This window comes from Prionailurus viverrinus, chromosome E1, assembly GCF_022837055.1.
Source record: "Prionailurus viverrinus isolate Anna chromosome E1, UM_Priviv_1.0, whole genome shotgun sequence".
In the NCBI taxonomy this organism is placed as follows: Eukaryota; Metazoa; Chordata; class Mammalia; order Carnivora; family Felidae; genus Prionailurus; species Prionailurus viverrinus.
Genome location: NC_062574.1, coordinates 47,477,139 through 47,501,424, shown reverse-complemented (window position 1 = coordinate 47,501,424; position 24,286 = coordinate 47,477,139). Strand labels below are relative to the sequence as shown.

The 24,286-nt window shown below is 60.4% G+C and overlaps 3 protein-coding genes across 4 annotated transcripts in view; 1 reads left to right on the top strand and 2 right to left on the bottom strand.

The window, feature by feature from the left end:
• RECQL5 (RecQ like helicase 5) overlaps positions 1–16,392 on the top strand; it is a 35,241-nt gene extending 18,849 nt beyond the window's left edge. For both annotated transcript variants that reach the window (XM_047833986.1, XM_047833987.1), the window contains 12 exons: positions 11,790–12,008; positions 12,262–12,361; positions 12,498–12,534; positions 12,657–12,715; positions 12,796–12,869; positions 13,239–13,332; positions 13,618–13,752; positions 14,071–14,606; positions 14,758–14,848; positions 15,074–15,298; positions 15,522–15,591; positions 15,684–16,392. In XM_047833986.1, the coding sequence (XP_047689942.1) occupies positions 11,790–12,008; positions 12,262–12,361; positions 12,498–12,534; positions 12,657–12,715; positions 12,796–12,869; positions 13,239–13,332; positions 13,618–13,752; positions 14,071–14,606; positions 14,758–14,848; positions 15,074–15,298; positions 15,522–15,591; positions 15,684–15,784 (1,741 nt within the window). In that variant the 3' untranslated portion in view covers positions 15,785–16,392. The remainder of the gene's footprint in view (positions 1–11,789; positions 12,009–12,261; positions 12,362–12,497; positions 12,535–12,656; positions 12,716–12,795; positions 12,870–13,238; positions 13,333–13,617; positions 13,753–14,070; positions 14,607–14,757; positions 14,849–15,073; positions 15,299–15,521; positions 15,592–15,683) is intronic.
• Positions 2,699–9,737, bottom strand: SMIM5 (small integral membrane protein 5). Its single transcript, XM_047833991.1, has 3 exons — positions 9,345–9,737; positions 3,289–3,482; positions 2,699–2,829 (listed from the first exon to the last, which is right to left on the bottom strand). Exons 2-3 carry the CDS (start codon positions 3,413–3,415, stop codon positions 2,720–2,722), a joined length of 237 nt encoding a protein of 78 aa, XP_047689947.1. The 5' UTR covers positions 3,416–3,482; positions 9,345–9,737; the 3' UTR covers positions 2,699–2,719.
• Positions 16,393–16,399: 7 nt separating the features above from the next.
• Positions 16,400–24,286, bottom strand: part of MYO15B (myosin XVB) — a 32,538-nt gene continuing 24,651 nt past the window's right edge. The window contains exons 43-64 of the mRNA XM_047831849.1: positions 24,167–24,226; positions 23,524–23,599; positions 23,289–23,407; positions 22,988–23,106; positions 22,766–22,907; positions 22,462–22,573; positions 22,183–22,349; positions 21,634–21,785; positions 21,399–21,459; positions 21,240–21,312; positions 20,749–20,825; positions 19,459–19,532; positions 19,251–19,366; positions 19,064–19,158; positions 18,872–18,949; positions 18,663–18,759; positions 18,337–18,479; positions 18,024–18,139; positions 17,556–17,689; positions 17,246–17,379; positions 16,993–17,133; positions 16,400–16,873 (exon numbers count right to left, since the gene is read on the bottom strand). Of these exons, the coding sequence (XP_047687805.1) occupies positions 16,814–16,873; positions 16,993–17,133; positions 17,246–17,379; positions 17,556–17,689; positions 18,024–18,139; positions 18,337–18,479; positions 18,663–18,759; positions 18,872–18,949; positions 19,064–19,158; positions 19,251–19,366; positions 19,459–19,532; positions 20,749–20,825; positions 21,240–21,312; positions 21,399–21,459; positions 21,634–21,785; positions 22,183–22,349; positions 22,462–22,573; positions 22,766–22,907; positions 22,988–23,106; positions 23,289–23,407; positions 23,524–23,599; positions 24,167–24,226 (2,346 nt within the window). The 3' untranslated portion in view covers positions 16,400–16,813. The remainder of the gene's footprint in view (positions 16,874–16,992; positions 17,134–17,245; positions 17,380–17,555; positions 17,690–18,023; positions 18,140–18,336; positions 18,480–18,662; positions 18,760–18,871; positions 18,950–19,063; positions 19,159–19,250; positions 19,367–19,458; positions 19,533–20,748; positions 20,826–21,239; positions 21,313–21,398; positions 21,460–21,633; positions 21,786–22,182; positions 22,350–22,461; positions 22,574–22,765; positions 22,908–22,987; positions 23,107–23,288; positions 23,408–23,523; positions 23,600–24,166; positions 24,227–24,286) is intronic.

The following is a 24,286-nucleotide window of genomic DNA, read 5'->3' as shown; positions in this document are numbered from 1 at the left end:
TAAGAACAAAATTAATTTGTCTTCCGTTTTGTGTGGTCTGGATTTGTGTTACCGGCATGCAAATATGTCCTGAAGACTTTTTATTGTAGGTTGCTCTCAAATGTTAATGCTTGATAAAACAGATTTAGGGGAAGAGTGTTTCATGTGCTCTCTGCCAGTTTTTGCTAATGAGATTCTTGCCCTGGCGGTTCTGTGGTTTCTGATAAGGCAGAATATACAGACGGTAAAATGCACAGATCTCCAGTGCAGACCTTTGGAGGAACTGAGAGACTACTGTGGAGGGGAGGCCTGAAGAGGCTGGGAAACCAGTGTGGCAGTGAGCACAGGCAGACGTCGAGGGGAGATCGTTGCAGGGCGGCTCGTGGCAGGAATGGAGACCTGTGATAGCCAGATGCTCTCTGGGGCTCAGACAGCCTACTGGCCTCCCGTTCCGTGGCCACCATGGCTGTACCTCTCTGTCCTTGCCCACAATGGGAAGATTGCTGCTTCCTCTCCATGCCTCTCTTTCCGAGAAGACCTCTGCTGGGAGGGTGCCAGGCTGCTGTCACTCTGGAACAGATGTGGTTTGTTGAGCCGAATGGGATGGAAACCTGCCCAGGACTGCTGTGGGGAGCCATTAGTGGCAGGGCTCAGCGTGAACCAGTTTGATGCCTACTGGGATCCATTGTATTTGGACTCAGCTGTTAAGCTATTGGTGCCTGGACTGAAAAGGGCAGTGGTTTCCCATCCAGTCCCTCCCGCCTTCCCTGTTTTTCTTCTGGGAGGGAGACCTAGTTGGGCCCCACCCTAGCTCTTACCTCTTGGGCTCCACCCACTCACCGGGAGATGATTTTAGCACACTTTAGGGTGTGGGATCTAGGATTGGTTGATGGAGGATAATGGGATCAGCGCCTTATCTGCACTGCAGCCCTCGGTGTGGTGAGCAGGGGCTCTGCAGCTGGATGGGCTGTGCTGGGCTGGGCCCAGAGGCTGGCTCTGCTGTATTTAGCTGGTTGAACTTAGGCAAGTTGCATATTGTTGCTAGGGCTCAATTTCCCCATCTCCAAAATGGGGATAATGATGGTATCTATGGCAGTGGTGATTATACGGAATCACCTGCATGAAGCACTTTAGGTGGTGGCGGAGCACACAGAAGCCCTCAGTAAATTTCCACTCACTTGATCCTCACCACACCTTCATCATCATCATTATCAACGGTATCATTGTAATTCTGAATCCCCTTCTTGTAGGGTGGTGTGGGGTGGAGGGTACAGCCGGTTCTTGAATTTCTTTTCTTTTGTATGGAAGAACTTCCTCTCTGCTTCTTCAACCTAAACCAAACCCGTCAGACAAGTCAGTGGACACCAGGAAGTGAAACCAGCCAGCCAGTTTCTCTCACCTGCCTGCCAGCTGGAGATGGGGGGAGGGGCAGGGGCAGAGCCTGGCATCCCCCTCTCCGCTCCCTGGGTTTTGGGTAGACGGGGCCGTGCCCCTAGGCAGCCAGAGCACGGGCTGGCAGGGCAAGATGGCGGAGGCATGTAAAAACTGCAGACCTCTCTGCGGAAGGAGGGGGAGGTACTACGGGAGCTTTCTGCCTCCCCTACCCTAATTCCTGGGGTCCATGCCCCTCTTGTTTAGAGGAGCAGATAAGGACTAGGATACGCTCCGTGCCGTGCCAAGCACTCCCTATAGGTCACCTTAGTTTATCCTCATAAGCTCACCCGAGGAGGCAGCTACCGGGATTGGCTGCGACCCACAGGGGAGGAAACGTGGCTCTGGGAGGTCGAGTCACTAACCTATGTTCATGCAGCTGGTGAATGGCAGGGTGAGGATTTGGGGCCAGACAGCCTGGGACACAATGGGGGAAAGGACAGAGGGGTTGGGACGCAGGTTATATATATATGCAGGCAATAGTAGGGGCCTGACTTCTCTTACTCTAGAAGTTTGGAAAGACCCAGGGGCCTGAGCCTGTGGGTGTGGGGTGTTCAGGCTAAAGTAAATGGCAGCCGAAGCTGTTGAGTGGCGTTTCTGAGCCTAGCACCTGGGCAAACGCTGCCCCATCACTGTAGCGGGGGTACCTGTAGCCAGAGTTTGGTAGCAGCCAGTGCTGATGGATTTTCACCCTCTCCTTCCCCTGGTTCCCTCTTGCGTGGCATTCCTGCCTGTGTTTTTCCAGCGTTCGTGGGCACAGGGAGAATAGAGGCCTGGCAAGGACAGTCACTGGCCACACCTCTGGAATTCTGGCACCTTGCCCTTCAGAAGCACAGAGCCCAGGCCAGGGAGTCTGGCGCCGCAGAAACACAACCAGAAAGCTTTTACTGAGATAGAAACGGGCAAATACCGGAATAGAATACTGACATGCTCCCCTCCGGTGGGAAGCTTGGGGTCCAGCAGCTGTTGCACAGAGCCCCTCTGATTGGCCTGCTCCTCTGGGCTGGCTCCCCACCGCTGCAGGCTGTTCTCCTGCCAGGTATGGGGCCCCCACTTCTGTGTTTTGTTAGAAAGTGCAAGTTGGGAAAGAATCCCCAGTTTTTGTTTCCTCGGGTTTTAAACAGGTGACTCCTCCTTGGCACCCAGTATTCGCTGGTAGGTGAGAGTTTGGTGGCCGTACCAGCCCTTGTTTCCTTGATAAGGCTGCAGGTGTCGGGTTCCCGGTCAGGGCCAGGGCTGGGGCCAGGCTGGCACGTGGGATCATGGCTCGGCAGCCTCCTCTCCAGCTTCTCCTCCTCGTCTCTGTCCCTCACGATGGGCTCATGGGCCGCACTTGGACCTTCCTGCCTCTGCGCTCAGGGCAGCAGCAGTCCCTGCAGCAGCAGCAGCAGGCGATCAGCAGCAGCACCAGCACGGTGGCTGGGGGGTTAGGAGAGAGAAGCAGAGAGCACGGGAAGCTCAGGCAGGGAAGAGAAAGAACATACGCCTTACTTCTAAATAAAGCCCTCCCGAGGTGTGTGGGAAGGGCCTTTAGCCAGAGATCTGGCTTCGTCAGAAATACTTGAGAGTCTGGCAAGAGGTGTCGACCGTCCCCGTGCCAGCCACTAGGCACTGACCTCCCTGTCATGCCGCCTCTGCTGCCCTGAGCTTCTCTCCCTTCACCCCTGGTTGGGATTTGGGGTTGCCTCTGCACCCCATCAGCAAATTGTCAAGGATTCGGGAAATCCTCTGGCTCCCCCCCAGGGACATCTGCCTCTCCTCTGTCTGGGGGACACCCAGCCACCTCGGCCAGCGCTCTGGCCAGCATTGTGGTCTCACCTTTCCCGGATGCCAGGAAGAACCAGGGGCGCTGGGGAGAACGTGAGAGCCTCAGCTTACCTGTGAAAAGGAGGATGACCGAGAAGGCCGCGATCTCCACAGGCTCGGCCTGGGGCAGCTTCTGCAGCTTGAGCAGCAGCTTCTCGCCCATGGAGCGCATCTCCTGCACAAAGTTGGCGGCTGCCATGGTGCATCGGGCTCCTGCCGGGCTCCTGCCAGGCCTCACCGGGACGGGGCTGGGAGTCCCCACCCACCTGCAGCCAGTGGAACGAGTTAGTCGGGTCTCACCCCTGTACCCCTGGTGGCTCATGACTGGGGAGGGAGCCATCAGGGCCCTCCACCCAGTGGTGGCCCTCAGCCCCCACCCACCTGGTACCACCCGGACTGAGGGAGGCTGGTGATGGCAGGGAGCCTGAGGCCCTGCCGCCGGAGGCTGCGTGGCACTGCCAGACACAGGAGAGGTCTGCCAGCTGGCCACGGTTGGCCAAGGTTTCCGACCTCGAGGTGGGGTGGCTTCACTGTCCTACTCCTGGGTTTGCTGAGCGCCTTGGGCTGGCACGGCTCCCCTGGTGACTCCTGGGTCCTTCAGGACTTTGGTGCCTCCCCTGGGTTCCCAGTGGGGAGACCGGGCTTTAGGATTCCAGCCTGGTGCTCTTGCCTTTCATCATATGTGGGGCAGAAGGAGTCAGGCTTTTCCTCGAGTGGGCACATGGGGCTCCTGGCAGGGGTCAGCTGGGTGAGAACTGGGGGAGGTGGTCTGAGCCCCTCCAGGGCCCTCCACTTCTCCCACCAGCTCAGTTTCTTTACTCATATGGTATTCTTTGAAGAGGCAGAGATGATGCTGTGTACCCTGCAGTTTTTCCCCAAGGAGGCCTCTCGGGACGGGATCACACATCCCATGGCTGGTTTACCAGGTCCTCCTCTGCTGGCTCAGACCTGCTCCTCTGGCCTGACCAGGAGAGTCCCTTGTGTCCCCACCCTCGCCCCAGGTATGTAGCAACTCAGCCTTCCAGGTGATGACTGAGAGCCTCTTCCTGTCTAAGGGTGCCCAATAGGCTGACGGTGAAGGTCCAGGCTGAGTCTGTGAGTTGGGCCAGCTGTACATCAGGAGTTTCTTTCCCCTTCTGCCTCCCCTGTGGGCATGAGGGAGCCAGTGCCTCTTCAGGGATGGACCAGGGACAGCCTGGTGCCAACCCAGCCTGAACTTGTTCACCAAGGCAGCTCTAATCCAAGGGAGCGTAACAGGTGGCCAAGGTCTTGTGCCAGACCTCAGGATCTAATTACTGCCGCCTTGTCCTGGGTCTCAGCCAGGCAGGTTCTTCCGAGATGACTGCAGTTTTGGAAGCTGGTCACTCCTGGTACTATCGCCACAGTATAGCTGTCTTAGAACTGCTTTGAAGGTCATCTGCTTGAACCCCCTACCCTGTACCTGGCTCTCTGCACTCCCTCTGGTGTGCAGCCTTTGCTTGAGCCCCCTCCGGGTGAGATGGGGAGTCCCATCTGCTACGGCAGCTTGCCCTGTTCCTCCTTGGAGCAGTGCTGATCGTTGGAAGGTGGAACCCCCTCCTGACCTCGTTGGTCCTGCCTGTGGTCACACAGGATGCTTCTACCCTACCTTCTGCCTCATAGTCCTTCCGGACCTGGACGGCAGCTGGCATGTGCCTCCTATGTCTCCTCTTCCACGAGGTCGCCTGCACCCCGTGGAACATTGGGTCATCCTGGATTTGAATGCCTGCCCCTTTCTGCTTTCATGACGTGGACGCGTCACTTTGTCTCTTTGAGTCTGTTTCTTTTCCTCATCTTACATAAGATGAGATAGCCATCCTTCAAGGCTGTTGGGAGGATTGACACCCGGAAGCACAGCGGCAGGAAGCACAGATCCTGGCACACGTTTGTGCCCAGCAGGTGGGCTTCCCCTCTTGCGGTGTGTGTCTGTGGAGACGGGGGGTCTGGCCACCACAGGAAGCCTTTGGGGACAGTCACACCCCCACCCTGTACACCGTCAAAGACCCTCCCCAAACACCTTGGGGAGTTTCGTCTGTGTCTTTCATTCCCAGGATATTTGTGGTATGTAAGGTAAAGGAAGGTGGGGGGGCGGGAGGGGGCAAGCTGGAGATGGGAGCTGTATTTTAAGCAATGTTGGGGGTAGCCGGCAGATGATGGGTCCATGGAGGATTAGAGGGCTTCCTGTCAGAAGTGGGAGTCTCCTGTTAGAGCCTTCTATCTTCTCTTATGCCCCATCCCGGGGTTAGCACATTTCTGTAAAGGCGATCAAGATCCCAGTTTTCAAGTATACAAAGAGGCAAGAGATCCTAGAATCCCATGTGTCATTCATTCCTGCCTCCCTTTACATATGGGAAACAGTGATTCCTCTGAGGTTGCACAGCAGGATGGGGGCCTAGCCAGGCTCCCCCTACTTCCCCATGCTGTCTCTTGATGGAGACCTGTCTCAGGCAGCCTGCTCTGTGGCTCGCAAGGTTAAGTCAGCCCACGGAGCAGCTTTCTGAGGACACTGCCCTCGCGGTGGGCCCAGTGCAGGGACGAGGGCCCCGGAACTCTTTGAACGCAGGTGTGCTCTGCACGATCAGCCCCATTCCACGCTCAGGAGTCTGGGGCACTGTCTTTATTCAGGCACATCACTCACGAGGCCAGGGCCACACCTGTTCTTTGGGAACCACATGTGACTTGTTGCCAAAGGGACAGATGGCACGTGTCTGTCTCAGGTTCACCAAACTCCTTCCCGAGCATGGTGCCCCTCTTCTCCGGTCACATGGAGCAGCGCCCCCCTTCTTTGACCGACGAAGCTGGCTTGCACAAGGAGGGCAGTCCCCTCTCGTTCCGGAGCCTCTCTGCTCATCCACTTCCCGTTTCCAAGAGAATATTCCTCCGCATTCCTGGAGGAGGGAACAGAAGTGCCAGCCAAGGCCCTGGGGGAGAGTCTGCACAGGGCTCAGGAGTTGGGCTCCTCTTCTCCTCCCCGTCTACACTTGGTCTGGCGTTTTCAGCCTGTTTGGCCCCGTGCCTGCATTGCCTAATGTAGCAGCAGAGACTCCTTGAAAGAGGAAGCGGGCGGAGGCCAGCCGGGCAGCGGGAGCTTTGTCACTTGTGCTTCCACATCCAAAGCCCCGGGGAGGGGTTATAGAGGGGAGGCCTCCACTTGTGAGCGAGAAGTGGTGTGGGGACCCTGTCGGTCTGAGGGGTGTGATCTCCAGAGCAGGGAGGAGGCAGGTGGAGCCGAGGTTGCTCTGCTGTACGGGAAAGGTGGACTTTGTCGATCAGAAGCTTCGGCTCTGAAGTCGGCCATCCTCCGGGTGTTGTGTAGTGGGGATGCTGCAGTCACACCCAGGGGCCCAGGCCCCGCTCCGGGAGGAGTGCCCGTCCACACAGAGGCAGGCCGTATGGCTGCGGACAGATGGCATCATGCTTCTGCACCCAGGGTGCCTCTGGTGAGCTGAATTGGCAAGCTGTACCAGCCCTGGGGTCTCACCCAGGGCTGCCCACTGCTTCCGTCCGTCTGTGAACTGGAATGGAGCCACTGGGCGCTGATGTTCTGCCCCAAAGGCTGAAGGGGAACGCCCTTTGTTTTCCAGTTGATGTTTTGCCATTTCCAGCTCGGGCTTGAGCAGAAGAAGCCTTAGTGGGGACCGTGGGAGCTGGAGGGGCCTTGTGCTCCTAAGAGGGAGGAGGCACATTCCAGCAGGTCCCAGGCGCTCTTCCCAGTGGGCTATTTAAAGCGAGGCCCAGGGGGTGCCTGACGCCTGGTGCCCAATATAACCAGCAGTCGTCAGGTGACCCTGCGGCATGTTCCTTGGCCATTGCCCTGTAGGGAGTGAGTGTTCCCAGCTGTGGTCTGGGGAAAGCGGGTGCTCTGAGGCTGGCTGCCTCTTATCTCTTTTACTTTCCCAGGTTTGGAGGGAGGAAGGCAGGGAAGCCCAGAGGGGTACTGATAATTGTACGTATCAGTACGTATATACTGATATTGTATATATCTTTCTGGTTTATCTCGCTCTGCCAGACTCCTTCCAAAACTGTACTTCCTGCCCGTGAATCAGGGAAATCCTAGTCCCTGCCGGCCCTGTGCTCTGGAGTACTTTGGTCAGAGGCAGCCAAGCAAGTGACTTCCCACGGCCCCGGGAAGAGAGAGCAACCTTGGCTGCCTGCATGGCCCTTCCTGGAGCCTGTGAAGGGTGCTCTGTGGCTGGAATGGCAGCCAGTGGAGGAGGGAAAGTGAGCCAGGCAGAGATGAAGGCTGGAGGGGCTGGAGGGACCAGAAAACATTCCTTTGTGTGGCATCTCCTGCCACAGGGAGCCTTGTGACAGGGCACGCGGGTGACCTGCAGGCCAGACAACTGCCATTTGGTACTGAAGCTTCCCTGTTTCCTCCTTGCAAAACTGATACTTCAATTCCAGAGGCCCCTTGTGGAAGAGAACAGGCGGCAGGCGGGTGTGTTTGTGACTGATAAGTGGTGTATCGGTGGCTCAGGGCCCCAAGGGTTTCTTGCTCTGCCCCTGTCATTTTGTCATGGAAAGTTGTAGCCACCCTTGCTCCACAGGGCATTGTCTTGTTTGAGAAACAGCTGTCATGAGGCAAACTGACAGTTGTGGCAGATTTTCGGTGTCTGGGGGCCTGACCAGCAAGGCAGAGATGTCCACTGTGCACTGACCACATCAGGCCTTCAGACGATGCCCCTTTCTGCCTTGGCTCCAAGTTGCTGTGGGAAGTAGCTGCTTGAACCCAGAGCAGTCCTGCTTTCCAGGACCGGAGGAGGCACCTCCGGCTGCTAGCGATGGTTCCCGTAGCCCCAGAAGCTAGGTATCACCCTCCCGTTCCAGCTCAGGGCCTGGGTTCAGGGGACCCCATCCACGTATGTCCTGTGGCCGCAGGGACTCTGATCCCCGCCCGCACGCCTGCCTGGGCCGTCTTACAGATCAGAGCCAGCAGGGGTAGCCCTGGGCTCACCACTGTGCCCGTCCCTTACCCAGTCCTGTCTGCTGCCTCCAACACAGGCCAGCGCCTGTCCCCTCTCTGCCTTGCATGGCCGTTTTTGCAGGGCATTAGCCTCTCCAGCCACCGACTCAGGCCAAATCTCACAGACTCTGCTGAGCCAAGAACACTTGGACTGATTCTTGGTTTCCACTTTTCCCTGGATTGTTGTTTTTCTTTCCTAGTAGATACTAGTTTGTTTGCTTTGGGGGAAACATCTGGGGGGCGGGGAAGGGAGACTTTAGCCCTAGTGTGAGGACAAGAAGGCAGGAGGAGCAGGCAGCCTCCGTTCATGGGGCCCTGCCCAAGCGGGCTGCTCCCGGGGCTGCTGGAGAGCCATGCTGGGGTCAGCATTCCAATGGCGTGTTGCAGGGCCACATACCGGGTGCGTCCTTCACCGGCCTCAGTTTCACCATCGCCTCCTCCCCCACCCCACCTTGGGTTCAGGGTCAGGCCCTCATGTTTCTGGCACAGCATTTGGAGAGACCTGGGGGGTCGTGGGATTCTAAATGGAGGAGATTCTAAATGGTGCTCCAGGGAGGAGCACCCAGGCTTGGCTCTGAGCTAGGAACACCTGGCAGTGAGCGGGCCAAGCCCCTCTCAAGGGGTGGCAGCTGCCACTCTGATGCAGGACACAGATGGGCAGAGCTGCTGTGGGTCCTGCCACATCCTGAGGGGCACGAAGTGGCGGGGCAGACCCTGCCCTGAGCCTCCTCCGCTGGGAGAAAGCAGGGACAGAGGGCTCTGCCTTGATCCTGGGAAAAAGGGAGGCCCAGAGAGCAGACAGCCCTTCTCTCCCAGGCCAGGACAGCCAAATCCCTTGTTTAAGCCCCCTGAATAGAAAAAGCTTAAACTAACTTGCAGAGTAAGCAGGCACTCGGGGCCCCTCTGCCTGCTCAGCAAGCAGGGAGGAAAGCACTCTGAGCAGAGAGCTGCAGCCTCAGCCTGTGTCCCTCCAGTGCTGGGTCCCCACAAAAGAAGGGAGAGCCCAGATTGAAATGGGGCTGTCTGGAGACTGACCGAGTGCACCCCCCCGAGCCCCTGTGATCGTGCTAGATTGTGGCTCTCCACCCTTGGGGCAGGGGGCCCTGGCTGGCCCCCTCACCCAAACTCTGTGGCCGGCACCACTCACCTGGGAGCTCAGGTGTTGGGTTGAGGGGCAACCGCGGATGCTGGGGAGCCCGGCAGCCTCCCTTGCCTGGCTTCGCCCGGCCACCACCTCTTCCTTCCTTCTCGGATGCCTCTTTCCTGACCCGCTGCTGGGCGCCTTCCTCAGAGGAGTGGAGCTCCTGGCTGCTGACAGCCAGCTGCTGTCTCGGCCTCAGCTTTTTTGCTGTTGGTCGTCCTGGAGATCCAAGTGTCAAATTACAAGGGGCGGCCACTGAAGCAGGGGAGCCAGTGCCACCGCCGCCCCTGCCCAGCCGAGTGAATCCCTGCTGGGACCTCCGCGGGTGTCTTCAGACTCCTCTGTGGCTGCCCTGCCCCTGGGAGGTCTGCAAGGGCGAACCCGTCTCTTCTGTGCCTCCTCTTCCTCTCCTCTCCCTCCTGGCGGGTGTGTGCTAAGCCGTCGTGGGCTGGGCCTGGGCGGAGAGCTGATAAAAGAGGTCGGCTCTCTTTTTCCCTGGCAAAGATGCCCTCTGGGAGGCTCCACCTGAGCCGTGGAGTGAGGAGGGAGGGACGCCCCACAGCGCTCAAGTTCTTTGGCTCCCTCCCTACCCTCAGGAGGGGTTTGAGCCCATCCGCCTGACCAGCCAACCTGTCTCTCTCGAGACTCCCTGGCTGGTCCCGCCCTCTGGCCCCTCCTAGGAAGTAAATAGTTGGGGGAGCTGCCGGACCACCCACGAGGCCAGGCCCTTGGGGAGGAACTTAGGGGTGACTTGAGAATGGCCTGCTTGCCGGGGGAAGTGTCTGGTGCTCCACCACCCCAGGAGGGAGGACACTGCCGATGTCCTTCTTTCCAAAGAGTGCTGGGGCTGTCTCTTCATTCCTGGCCCTGGCCGTCAGGGACCGGCTCCAGAGCTCAGTGGCTGGCAGGGCCCTTTGACATTTGGTTGGTTGTGCCACCCCAGCAGACCAGGCTGTGCCCGGAGCAGGACAGGAGCAGGACAGGAGCTGACCCCAGCCCGCATCTGTGAGCTCTCAATGGAGCCCTTTGAGTGTGAGCACAAAACCCCAGTGAATCTGGGCTTGAGGGAGGGGGGGGGGGGAAGGAAGCCAACCGTGTAGCCACACCACTTGGGTGCCGGAGCCTCCCAGAGGCTGGACAGGCGGCCACTGTGCAGATGCACAGACTGGCAGTGGAAGGAGTCGCATGTTGGTTTTAGGATTGGCAGGAACAGCGCCCCCTGGTGGCTGCCTGGGCCTCCTTGCCATCTGCTGCCTTCAAAGCTGCCTTCTCTAAACAAGGCAGCCAGACCCCACTTCCTAGGATCTGTGTAACATCAGCTCTCATTCCTGGTGCCTGTCCCTTAGGGTCTCAGCTCCTCAAAGTGTTTCTTGCGGTGCTCACATCGAGAGGCATTCTGGCCGGAGGGTGACACCACCTATTCTTGTCCTCGGGACATGGCGCCTGGACAGCCCTGCCTCTGCTGCCCAATCTCTCGTGCTCTCCCACCTCCTGCTACATTCCTGTGGCAAGACTGGCCCTTTGCAAGGGCCATGATTAGATCTGCACCCTACCCCCCCACCCTGGGGGCCTCTGCACCTGTCTCAAGGACCAACTGTGCCCCACTCCTGGGAGTCAGAGACAGCTGGAGTCTGGTACCCCAGCAGCGGGGCCGTGGCAGTGGAGTTGAGGTGCCGGGCGATGTGACGAGACTCCTGCCAAGGCTGGTCTCCCATTGCCCTCAGCAGTGACCAACATACGCTGGCAGCTCTCAGTGCTGCTGGTTCCAGCTCTTGGGCGGTCCCCCGGCCCGAGACTGCGTACGCAGGCACTGTCTTCTTGGGGACAAGGAAGAGGCCGTCAAGAGATGGCAGAGCCGAGTGCTGAGGCTGGGGTAGGGCTACCTCGTGCTGGTCCCTCCCTCCCCCACCTCCGGGCAAGGGTGAAGGTGCTAAAAAGAACCCTTGTTGTGTGTGCCAGGCACCACGCCCCACGCCCCGGCCATGGAGCCGGCGCTCTTGCCGCGTCTCACAGCCAAGGACGTGTAGGCTTTGGGAAGTCAAATGCCTTCCCTAAGGAGGCAGCCTCAGCAGCAGAGTCAGCATCTGTACCCAGAGCTGGAGCTATTCCCGGGGCACCCCACTGCCAGAGGACAGAGCACAGAGCGGGAGGCCGGGACCGAGGGGAGGAAGCCATAGAGAAGCAGGACGGAGTGGGGGTCCCACCCTGTCTTCTCCGGATTCCCCCATATGTTATACGACCTTGGGAACACTTCACCTCATTGTCCTCATCCGTAAAATGGGCAACTAAATGGTGCCTTGCTTGTCAGGCTCGCACAAGAGGAGGCGTACGAGATGCTGAGTGTGGTGCCCAGCACGTAGCGCTCCTCAGACAGAGTTTAGGGAGCGGGCGAGTGAACACTGGCCTGTCTGGGTCCCTCACCCCTTGCCTCTGTTGTGCTGCCTCTGCCAGGTGCCGCCATGCTGCCATCGCCAAGTACTTTGGGGATGCGCCTCCTGCCTGCACCAAGGGCTGTGACCACTGCCGGAACCCTGTGGCCCTGCGGAAGCAGCTGGAAGCCTTGGAGCACAGAAGCAGCTGGAGCAAGACTTGCATCGGGCCTTCCCAGGGGAATGGCTTTGACCCTGAGCTGTATGAGGGAGGCCGCCGGGGCTATGGGGGCTTCAGCAGGTGAGGGGCCGTGGAGTCAGGGGCCCCCAACCCACTGCAGATAGGCTGGCATTCTCCTCCTCGTGCCAAGGCCAGACCAGAGGCGCCCCAATGTCGTAGTTCACCCCTTGCCCCTGGGGGCCGTGGTGGAGCCAGGAGCTTGATGCTGCTGCTGGAGGCCAGGCTCTCGGAGACAACCAGTGCCCCGCTAGAGAGGCATGACAGGAGGGCAGAGCCCAGGCCCAGGGCTGCTCACGCCTAGTCTGTCCCCTAGGTATGACGAAGGGTCTGGAGGCAGTGGGGACGAGGGCAGAGACGAGGCCCACAAGCGGGAATGGAATCTCTTCTACCAGAGACAGATGAGCCTACGCAAGGTGAAGGGGATGGGGGCCTGATGGGGTCTCCAGTGGCCCCCCGTTCACACTCTTTCGGCCCCTACCCTGGTGCTGGATGGGGGGCCATCCTGCAGCCAAGCAAGATGCCTCATAGGCCCTTCATGTCACCTTCCAGGGCAAAGACCCCAAGATAGAAGACTTCGTACCTCCAGGTCAGTACCGAAGTGTCCTCAGGGACTTTGGGGCTGTTCCCAGGGTGTAGATGCCTCACGGTGGGCTGGGGACTCCACAAAGCAGAAAGTAGAGTGCAGTGACCCACCCCTCTTCCCCACAGATGAGGACTGTCCCCTGAAAGAGGCTTCCAGCAAGAAGATCCCCAGGCTCACTGTGAAGGTATGAGGTGGGCAACTCTGTCCCCCAGACTCCTCCCCCAATCTTAAGGCTTGAGTGACAAAATTCCTTCCCCTGTGTAGGCCCGTGAGCACTGCCTGGGGCTTCTGGAAGAGGCTCTGAGCAGTAATCGCCAGGTCACAGGGACCGCCGATGGGTGAGTGTCTCAGGTCACGGAGGCCTAGGAGGCTTCTCCGAGCCCTTGTTCCTTTGCAGACCACAAGAGCCCCCATCCCTCCTGGCTTACTTCCCCCCTCCCCGGATCGTGACGCATCCTGCTCCCAGTGGCAGCAGGTCTCACTGCCCCACCAGGGGGCAGGCTTAGCTAGGACTAAGGGGCTGCTAGCGCCTGCTGAAGGGCAGTAAGCCACAGGGTGCCCAGAGTCCGGGTTGGAATCCCTGTGCCCAAGGCCAGTCCCACCAGGCCGTGAAGCCATCTCCAGGGTCCCCAGATGGAATCCAGCAGGAGCTCAACAGAGAGAGGGCTCAGGCCCCCCTGACGCCTTATGCTTATTCTTACCCTCAGACCCGATCTCCAGCCCAGGGCTGTGGAGCTGGAATATGAGATGTTCCGAAATGCCAAGGTGGCCAACCTGTACAAGGCCAGCGTGCTAAAGAAGGTGGGCCCAGGCAGGGTACGCTTATGGGCTAGGGTGGGAGAGGCGGCCCCTCTACCTTCCCAGGCTGTCTGCCTGCCCCCTGCAAGGCAGCCACATACACAGGGGAGCCTGACCTCCCGTCTTTGCCAGCTGAAGATGTTTCTAGCCAACCCCTTGAGGACTAGAACTTGTCCAGTGTCCAGTGACCTTCAGCCACAGGCCCCAGAATCCCACCTGTGGAAAGCCTGGGTTGGGGCTTTCAGGAGCTAGTGGGTGCCACGGCATCCCAACCTGTCCATGACTCAGGTGGCCGAGATCCACAGAGCCTCCAAGGAGGGGCAGCTCTATGACGTGGGAGGCGACACCAGAAGTCACAATGCCCAGGCCCAGCCCCCAGAGCCCACCGAGTATGACATCCAGCCGGCCTCCCAAGTGTACTCGGTGAGTGGTGTCCTGGCATCCACCCCAAACCTGGGTCTGGGAAAGGCATCACTTCCCCTTGTCCTCAGCCACAGTATGGCCACTGGCCCTCTCTGGGCGCCGTAGCCCCGGCCCTAGGCACCCTGGGGCAGGCCCTCCAGCCTCCCTGCCCTCCCAGCTGTACCTCTGCAGCCCCCACAGATCTTCTCTCATCAGCCTGACCCCCTAGCAGTGTCCTGCCTGGTTTCTCCCTCCTCCGCTCCCAAGAGCCGTTCCAGACCAGCCCGTGAGTGTCCTCGAGGACCTGGTGGTCAGAACCCTCTCTCCTCTTCTTCACAGCCGAAACCCAAGCGAGTGGGAGCTGGTTTTCCCAAAGGCTCCTGCCCATTCCAGACGGCCACTGAGCTGATGGAGAAGACGCGGGCCGAGAAGCAAGCCCCCCAGCCTGTGCTGGGAGGTGAGCGGGAGCTCCCCAGCCAGCCCCGCAGCCTCCAGAGTGAGGACTGCAGTGAGTGCCTCCCGAGGCCCAGAGGAGAGGCCCCTGGAAGCGGTGCTCATTGTGGGGGGTCCTCCCCTGAGAGGAAGGCGACAAGTCCCTCTAAGGGCGGTCCCCTTGCCAAGGCCCGGGCCAGCAAGAAGCAGCAGCTCCTAGCCGCAGCAGCCCTCAAAGATTCTCAGAACATCGTCCGCTTCTGCCAAAGGGCCAAGAGCCCGTCTCCCCTCACCTCAGCACCAGGGACAGGAGGTGCCAGCCTTTCCCGTGAGGGAATGCGGGGACCCCCAGCAGTCCCAGAGAAGTGTGCAGGGGAGGATGGAGCCCTGGGGTGTTTGGCTGCATCCCCCCAGACCAAGGAGTGCACCAGTGAGAGGTCAAGGTAAGGGCTCTGATAGTTCTGAAATTCTTTGGAATCTCTTTTGCTAACTGGATCTCTGAAGCCCTGGCCAGGGTGTGCTCTGCTGGGCCAGCTGAGCTGAGGGTGCAGCTGGTGCCTGGAGCCCTTGACGCCTGCTCTCCTCCCTGGCCAGGTCCTGCCCACCCAGAAACCAGGGGTCCCCTGAAGGCCAGCCCACCCCCACGAAGGAGACACACACGGGCAAGCGGCCCAGAACCCAGCAGGTACTGACAGGGATGAGACCACAGGGGAGGAGGCCTACAGACCAGGCTGGTGTCTGCTCTGTTCTCCCGATTAGGGATTTGGGGAAAATTCCCTCTTTTTACATCCCAGAGTTAGATGGGCTGGGCTGGAGGGAGCCAGCGGATGCTGAGGCCCAGTCTTCCAGAAGGAGGGGAGGGGCCGTGACAGGGAGCCCGAGAGTGATGCTCCATTTGGGTCCTGCACAGGGGAGCCCAGAGAACCAGGCTCAGAAGAGGCCTTGCCTCTCAGCCAACGCCTGCATCTTAGCTGAAGCTGAGGACAGCATCTCGGCCAGCGATCAGAACACCTTGAACCCTACAGCCCAAGGCTCCTGTCCTCTCCCAGTCCCTGGCATCTCCCTCAAAGAGGCTGCAAATGTTGTGGTCAAATGCTTGACCCCTTTCTACAAGGAGGGCAAGTTTGCATCCAAGGTAGGGTAGGTGGGTGGATTCTGCCCTCTCCTGGGCCTGGGATACCTGGGCGCAGGACAGGTCCTACCTATAGCCAGGACAAAGTGGGGCGGAAGCAGGCTAGGTCCTAAGGCCGGCTGCCTGCTTCCCTGGGTCCGCCTTGCCCTTGGGTCATGGCTATGGGCCACTGGTGGGGGCAGGGCAGGGGTCTGCACCCTTTGCTCCTGTCACCCTCCGCCTCCAGGAATTGTTTAAAGCCTTCGCCCGCCACCTCTCACACTCGCTGACTCAGAAGACTCCTCCCGGAAAGAGCGGTGAGTGCCTGCATCACCAGGCCAGGGAGCATTTGCGGGGCTCGGTGGTGGGGAGGGGACTGGCCCTCATGTTCCCCTTCTCAAATCTGTAGTAAAGGAAGAGGCCCAGCATTTCATCAAGCAGTTTTTCCATGGCCGGGCCCGGTGCGAGAGTGAAGCTGATTGGCACGGCCTGTGTGACCCACAGAGATGACCGGCTGCTGCCCACTAGGGCCAGAGTGCTCCTCCGGCCTCAACCGGGGGCCAACCTGGGCCTCGCTCAGGAATGGGAAGGTGGAAAGCCCGCAGCCATCAGGAGCATCCTCTTTGCTCAGGGTCCCTCCCCCCTCCAACCATGCTTGCTTTGGAGATGGCCCCAGATGCCTCCTAAATCAAGGTCGGAAGCCAGAGGCCAGTCACCTTTCTGCTTGCAAAATCGGAGGTCTTCTTCCTCCTAGCCTCCCTTCCTCTCTTGGCTGGGTTTTCTGAGCCAGATCCCCAGGTTAGGAGGTAGTGGGGCGGTGTCGCTGCTGCCAGGGGAACAGGAGGAAGGCGTGGTCCCTTCACCTCTTATTAACAAGTTGTAAGCCCGGGTGAAGCCCACCCGTCTGAGGCGTTGGCCCCTTCAGGTCCTGGGCCACTCCCCCCTTCCCTTGCGAGGCCAGCTTCCAGGCTGGCCCTGGGTGCAGAGCTCAGGAGAAGGGCAGCCTCCACACCCTGCGCTCTGCTCAGTTCCTGGTCAGGAAGGCCGGGCCGGACTGAGACGTACCTGAGAAATAAAAGTCCTGTTGGTTTTGACACCCCTCCCCCGCCAAACACAAACACAGCCTTTTTCTCTTGGGAGTTTTATTTCCTCAGCATTTGCTTCTCCCAGGCCTGGGATCGTTCTGGTGTTGAGCCAGGGCCTGGCACCATACGGGCATCTCCCCCAGGGTAGGCAGCATCAGCTGCCCAAGCGAGTTCCTGCAGCCCCCACTCCGGGAACCCCCAGGGGGGAGTCTTGCTACTCTCTTTCCCAGTTGATGTCACCGTAGTAGCTCCTGCCTCATGGCCTCCACGTGGGCCAGGAGCTCCGTGCTGTGGGAGGTTCCAGAACAGCCGGGGGTGGAGGGTGGGGGAGTGGAGTCCAAACCAAAATGGCCTGATGGCACCCAAGGGAGACCCTCCCAGTCAGACTTGGATGTGGGAGGGGCCCCTTCCTCGTCTCCTCCCCTCTCCCCCTCTTCTTGGGTGAGGCCAGCCGTTAGTTGGAAGAAGTGCCGCTGTCCTTCAGGAAGGCGATGGTGTGCTTCAGCTCCTGGGCCTGCCAGGGCACAGGCACATGAGGACAGGGCTCCCCGCTCTGCACCCCCACCCCACGCCAGGCCTGGGTCACGCGTGCGCTGCCTTCCCAGGATGTCATCGGAGGCCCTGGCCGCTCACCTTCACCAGCTCAAACCAGATGGTCCGGGGGTTGTCGGCAGAGCCGTAGTTGAGTTCCAGGCCAGGGGGCCCATCACTCTCCAGGGGGCTCAGCAGGTGGAGTCTCTGCAGGTCCTTCAGGGCGACGGAGCAGTACAGTTTCTGGGGGCAGTAGAGACAGCAGAGCTTGGACCCTCTCGGGAGGGGTCACCGTGGATGGTGGGAGAGTGGCGCAAGGTGCTCAGGCCAGCATCGGGGCAGGAGCCTGGCCCACCTGGGAGCTGGGGTCCATGAGGATGAGGTGCTGGCGGTTGAGTCCCAGGAGGCTGGGTCCGGGCAGGGCCAGCTGACTGACCCGCAACACCACATAGACGGTGTAGCCAAAGAGGGGCAGCTGGCTCACAGCCTCTGGGAAGGGAGGGGCCGGGATAGGAGTTCTGGTCACTGTGGCCCTGGGACCTGCCCGACGGCCTCCAGGTTGGATGAGCGAGGCAGGGCAGGTAGAGAAGCTGCCCTGCACCTTCACCCCTTCCCTTCACGGTCTCCTGCTCCGGCCCTCGCAACCCCCAGGGCCCCAGACCCACCAATGAAGCTGATCTGTGCTTCTTGGGAGCTGCATGCTTGCATCCACCTCAACTCCTGTTCCATCAGGTTCTTTATGGTTGACGTGCTCACTAACCGTTGCAGCGGCTTTGGCAAGTAAGCCAACAGGTCTTGCCTACGACACAGACTGGTCAGTCGAGGCTGGGTATACAGCAGGTGCTAAATAAACGAGCAAGGCTACTACAGGCAGGTGAGGCTGGGAATCCGGTCTTACGAATGACGTCTGGGCCCTGCCCTTGAGGAGCTTGGGATGGGGAAGTCAGGTGTACACAGCCTCCACTACTCCAGGCCCATCACACTGAGGCCAGGAAGGTGCAAGTTGAGCGGCCTTGACCTTGGAGGACCGGGTGGGGGGCCGAAGGAGAGGCCCTTGGGTGCATGCTGAGGTGGGCCTCGGCACCGGCAGGGACGAGGGGTGACGGGAGGTGTGGGGCCACCCTCACACTCACTCTGACAGCCGGTCCTCTTGGGTCTGGCTGCGGTGCTGCAGGGCGGCCAGCCTGGCCAGTTGGGCGTTTGCCTGGGGACTGACCAACAGCTTCCCCTGGAGATAGTCCCGCAGCACCTGAGGAGGGACAGCAGTGAGGGGAGGGGACAGCTGTGCCTCAAAGCCCCCACTCGGTGGTGGCTCCTGGGGCTCGAGCTCGGTCCTGTCACCATCTCTTCTTCAGGGGAGGGAGGCTTGGAGGTCCCTCACCCCGGCAGGGGCTTGCTTGCAAGTTGCTGCCCGGGGCTGGGTGGGGGCCAGGGGTGGCAGCTGACCTGCTTGTAGTGGGTGGTGATGTAGGTGGGGTGATCGAAGTGCAGCTGGGTCTCCCAGCTGAGCCGCCGGCTGTGTAGGCTCACGTCCTGATCCAACACGCTGTTGAGGTACTCGTGGGGCCACAGGGGCCGCACCAGCTCGCCTGAGTGGGGAACCCAGGTCCACAGCTTGCCCTGCCGTCCAGGGTCAACCCTGCCCGCAGGCCTGCCAGCCCCAGCGTGGGAACCTGCCTCGCTCACGGGCACACAGCTGGCAGGTAAGCCACCTCCTGGAATCCAGCCTGCCCCCCCTCCCCCGCCGATTTCTCCCCAGGCAAGGGGCTCACCTCCCTTTTTGATGAGGAAGAGGGCAAATTCCTGTATTTCCTGGGGGTCAGTGATGCCCATCTGCCGGCACAGCTCCTCCAGCACTTCTGCTGCCACCTGGGCACAGAGACAGGGCCATGGGGGGGCAGGGGACTTGGGGGGGGGCGGTCCCGATGCCACAGCTTTCCCAACTCCTCCAGCCCTTCTTCCTCAGCAGCCCCATGCTCACCGTGAAAGTCTGGATACTGGTTTTGTAATCCAGACCCCCTGGCAAGTGAATGAGAAGCGGGCGGACTGCTTGCCCTTTCTGCCAAGACAGATTGCAGGGTCAGTCTTCCAGTGGCCAGAGGCCCCAGCTTCCTATCCCCCACCAGGGAGTCCCAAAATGCCCAGCCACCTGTACCCCCCTCCCCCCCAGTACCAGGAAAGCCTGAATTTCAGCCGGAGAGGGCAGCCGCCGGCGCCCCCCATATTTGACTGTGTGCTGGAGGTGCTCCTGGCTTTTCTGGGCCAGCTCTGCAGAGGGGAAGCAGGATGGGGTCACAGGCATCTCCAAACCCCTCGCCAAGCTGTTGAGACCCCAGGCTGGAAGTCCCTCCCATAGGCACCTTGGCTTGGGCCTGAGTCCTGCAGAAACTTGGTCACATAGGGCATCAGCGTGGTTGACGGGGGGAAGAAGCCTGCGAGGAGGCTGAGGAAGCTCCAGCCACGAGCACAGTGTTCCCTGCAGGGCAGAGAGCATGGGCTTCAGGCTGGCCAGATCCCGGCCTCAGCACCGGGCTGTCCTCCCTGCTCCCCCTGGCTCAGCATACTCACTGCTGAGGGTGTCCTGTGACCTGTTTGATGACTTGGCAGTAAATCTCATCCCTGAGGTTCTCCTCCCGACACAGCTGTGGGGGCAGGGTGGCATGGGGTCTAAAGTCAGGGAGAAATCCTGCTAACGGCCACGGGCAGGCGGCCAGCTCTTGGTCTTTGTCACAGCTTGTGCCCGAGTGGTCACTTTCTAAATCACTGTTTTCGTCTGCTTATGGGCTATGCTCGGCCCTGTCTTCTCTGCTGGCTCCCCTTATCCTTGACCTCTAGGGAACACCGTGCCCTTGGGCCTCTGTCTACGCGCCCTGATGATCTCAGCTGCTCCCACCTGCTGTCTGCCAGTGCCTGCCTCCAGCCTAGACTTCTCCCTTGAACCCAGGCCCCCTGCTTGGAAGAGCGGACCCCAGATTTCACATGCCCAAAACATTCCTGCACCAGCCCAGATCTGCTCCTCCCTCGGGCTCTGCCCAGGGCCTCAGTGACACCCTTGGCCCCTCTCTGTCACACCCCACATATAATTCATAGCAAACCCTGTTGCTCTGAGCATTTTCCCCTCTGCTGCTACCTGTGGGCTCAGCCAGCAGCACCGCCCTCACCTGGTGATCGTGGCCATAACCTCCTCTGGCCCTTACACCCCCCTGGGAGGGGTGGCAAACAGCCAGAGCCACCTCAAAGTGTAAGCCAGTCCCTCTGCAACCTCCTCGAGTGCTCCTCCTCTTGAGAAATCAGAGTGCCAGTAATAGCCTACAATGGCCTGCCATGACCTGGACCTGCCACCCCTCCCAGGCCTTATCCTCCACCCTGACCTGGCTCGCTGGGCTCCAGCCATGCTGGCCTTGCTGGTGCTAGAGACTCGCCCTGATCAGGACCGTCACCCCTGCCCCTCTCTCCACCTGCATGTGTTGCCCAGATGCACACGTGCCTCTCTCCCCGGCTTCCCTCAGATCGCTGCTCCGGTGTCACCTTGTCACCAAGCCTCTGCATTGTAGCAGCCCCTTCCCTGCTGTGTCATTCCCCACAGCACTTTGAACTCTTGGATACATTGTGTCATGGTTTTGCGACTGTCCTCTCTCACCAGATTGTAAGCTCTGCGAGGACCTGGCCTGCTTGGTTCACGGCCATGCCCCCAGCATGTAATGGGGACTCAGTAAATTTTGGATCATTTGAAAGACTAGTGGCCAAGGGAAAGGGAAACTCACTTAGGCCCGGGCATGAAGACCGGAACAGACCCTTGGGCACGTGGTACCCGCCCCCGACCCCCAACCAGCTTTCAGCACACAAGCTTTAGCTTACCCTCAGCAGCTCGTAAAGGAGCTCCGACTCATTCTTGCCCCGGGGCTTGGGCTGGTCCTGCATGAACTGCATCAGAACTGCAGGCAGGAGGAGAAGCTGGTGAGCTGGGTGGGGGGCCTGGCCCTGGCTCCTGTCACCAGACAGGGCTTTCCCCATCGTCTCCTGCCTTGCTCTCGAAAATGCACGGGAGCCAGGCAGAGCAGAGCAATCTCCACATCAGCGATGAGGAGACAGGGTTCTGAGAGAGAGGGGTGCCGTGGGCACCTGTGGCTGCATACGGCCCAGAGCCCGCTGGACATACTGCGGCCTGTCTGTCCAGACCATACGCGACCCGCCACTCCTTGGGTGTGTGCAGAAGGAGGTGAGGGCTCTGAGGTACAGTAACCACCAGCGAGCTTCCCTGAGTCGACAAACTCGAGGAGGGAAGGAGACCTGGCACCTAGGTCCAAGGCACCACGAATATGGGGACACAGGGTGCTGTGGCCACTCACCCTGGAAGCTTTCCACAGCCTGCCTGTTGGCATCCTCATCACTGAGGCTGATGAGCGACTCTTGTATGGGAGCCTGCGGCCAAAGAGACTGGGTTGGGGGTCTGTGGGGGCCAGAGGGCAGATCCGCTGGCCCGCCTCCTCCCCACCTGTCTCCCTCACCTTTGTGTATTGCACCAGGCTGGCCATGGCCTTCTTAGCATCTCCATGTGTCTGGTCCAGCCTGAGGGGGCAGAGGGGAAGACAGCCCTGCTTGCTTGCCCCCCCCCCCCCCCCCCCCCATCGCAGGCTGTGTAGGGAGAGTGCTAAAAGCACGGGCCTGGTGGCTCTGAGCAGGAAGGCCTACTTCCGGGAGACTGAGGATGGGCAAGCAGAAGGGTGGGCCCGGGACACTCACAAGGTCTGAGGCTTCCGGAAGTGGTTCAGGGCAAATTCCTGCATGGTGTAGTTGTGGGATTCCGTGGACAGAGAGAGGTAGGCCGCAGAGTGGGTCGAGCTGGTGGCCTCGGAGTTGTCACTGTGTGTCCGGCTCCGGGGGTGGGCATGGCGCTGGGAACGCAGGGCGTCTCATGCCACCCGAGTGCCCACGGGCCTGTCCAGAGGCCATGCCCAGCCCCCACCCAGCCCAACCCAGGGAGAGCAGCTGGAGGGAGCACACCACCAGGAGGGTCAAGAGGTGTTTACTGAGCATCTTCTAGGGGACCACTCCAACGCTGCGAGGGAACACAAAGGCCATACGGCCCAGGCCCTGCCCGCAAGGAGCTCACAGCCTTGCTGAGGAGACCAGGCAAGAAATTGGGAGAGGGCAGAGGGGCAGCATCAGACCAAGCACCACCTGCCAGGCGGCAGGTGGACCTGGCCACTCAGGGGAAATCAAGCCCTTTGCTTCCTCGACTCCTAGTTAGGCCTCGCCTTCCCCCCGCCGCCTCCCCCCAATCTTCCTCACCTCCGTGGCCCTCTCCCACCGAGCCAGCCCCGGCTCTCCGTGCTGCAGCTGACTCATGTGCCGGCCACTCCTCTCTGGCGAAAAGGAAAAGTCTGGAGCAGCAGCTGGCTGAACCATGTTGGCGGGAAAGAGTCCAGAACGGCCCCCGGTGGAGCCGAACTGCCAGCCTGGAAGGCACCCAAGGATGGTGGCTCACCCGCCTGGCCCCTCTGCCCCTCAGAGGCTCTGCCAGGGGCTGCCCTCCCTGAGCCAGCCACCCTGCTTGCCCCCCAAGGATACCGGGCTCCAGAGCGGCCACTGGCAGCAGCTTGATGAGGTCCCCACGGTGGAAGCTGAGGAGGCTGTGGTCATCGGTGATGTAGCTTCGCAGGGCGATGACATAGCCAGAGTCCTGCAGGCAAGAGGGCGGGCAGGTAAGGGAGCCAGGCTGCCTGTAGCCCCGGTCCTGCCCGCCTCACCTGCTCCCCCTGTTGGCCTCGCCCGCCACCCGGCACTCCAGAGTTCCGAGGACCCCTGGTGGCTTGAGGGAGCTCCGCTGACCAGCCCCTGCCCCCACCCAGCCCCCTGCCCAGCTTGCGCTTGCCTTCTTGAGCTTACTCAGGAACAGCTCAATCGTGGCCTTGATGGCACCTGCCCGGGCCGTGTGCAACACCAGCTGCTCAGCCCTTAGTGACAGCTCCAGAGTGGAGCTGCCCAGGCACTCCACGCCCAGCACCTCAGCAAAGCTGTGCACAGGTGGAGGCATGAGCTGGGAGCCCTCTCACCCCGGGGGCCATCCACAGCCCCGCCCCCAGCCCAGGTTCACCTGTATGAGCAGAGAGTCTTCAGCTGGTTGAGGTGGACGCTGGGGCCTTGGGTCACCTTGAGCAGCCTCAGCCCCCGGTGGGACACGCCCAGCAGCTGCACGTCATTGCTACTTTCATCCTGCCCGGAAGGAAGGTGACAGGCTCCCGGTTCCCCACCGCCATCCAAGATGCCCCGGGGGGTCCTTCCATTGTGCCCACCCCACCCCCAGCTCTCATCCCTGCCACAAAGGCCCACACAGGCCATGCTAGGAGCCAGATTGTGGTACTGCCATCCCCAGCCCTACGTTCAGCCTCACTGACCGAGACAGGGAAGATTCGGGAGAAATAATTGGCCCAGTTGTCCCGAGCGGCCACCACGATGCGCTTCTTGACGTTGTCCTCGGTGGTACTGAGCGAATCTAGGCCCACATCCAGGTCTCCTGTGGGCAGGAACGGCCCCAGACTGTCCTCAGGCTCCTTCATAGGGGGACCCCAGAGTTTTCTCCCCGCCCCCCCAGCTCTTCAGCTCCCCAACTCCAGGGTCCCTGGACCCTACCCAGTAGCTCTCTCATTTTGTGCCGCTCATCCTGGGAGATCCGGATGCAGGACTCGGCAAAGGTGTCCCTCAGGATCTGGGGGGCAGAGCCAAGTGGTCACCACCAGATCCCAAAGCCAGAGCTCACCGTGGAAGCAGCCAGATGCGGAGGAAAAGCTAAAGAGCCCCGTGGGCATGGGTGGAGCAGGGAGGGACGTGGGACTTCTGAGCCCAGGGCCACCTCCACCTGGAGCTCCCACTCGCCTCCCCACGGCCACCTGCATGAGCCACCTGCATGAGCGGGCTGCTGTTCCTCAGTCACCTGAGATAAATTCCCCCTGAAGGAACAGAACCTGGGGGAGGCTGCTCTGGAATTTGGGGGAAGAGCTAGGGTCCTGGGAGCACTCAGCGGTGGCAAAGAAGCATCGGGGAGCGTCTGCCGGGTGCCGGAGCCCATGTTGGGGACTGTATACGCTTGATTTTGCATCCTCCTTACAAGCCAGTAGTGGTCCTTACTCTTAGGGAGGTTAAATAAAGGCAGGGCTCGAAACACAGCACCTGCCCCATTAGTACTGCTGCTCTCCTGCCTCTTGCACTGACGGTAACCTGGCCCAGACGCAGGAGCAGTCTGTCTGCCCATGTTGCAGGTGGCCCGGGCCCTCACCTGCTCACAGAGGAGCCGGAGGCAGTAGGGATGGCTGAAGTTTTCCCGGGGGTAGAACACCTGTCGGAGAGCACGGGGATGGAAAAGAGTTGGCAACGGTGCCCCTCTTTGCCCCCCCCC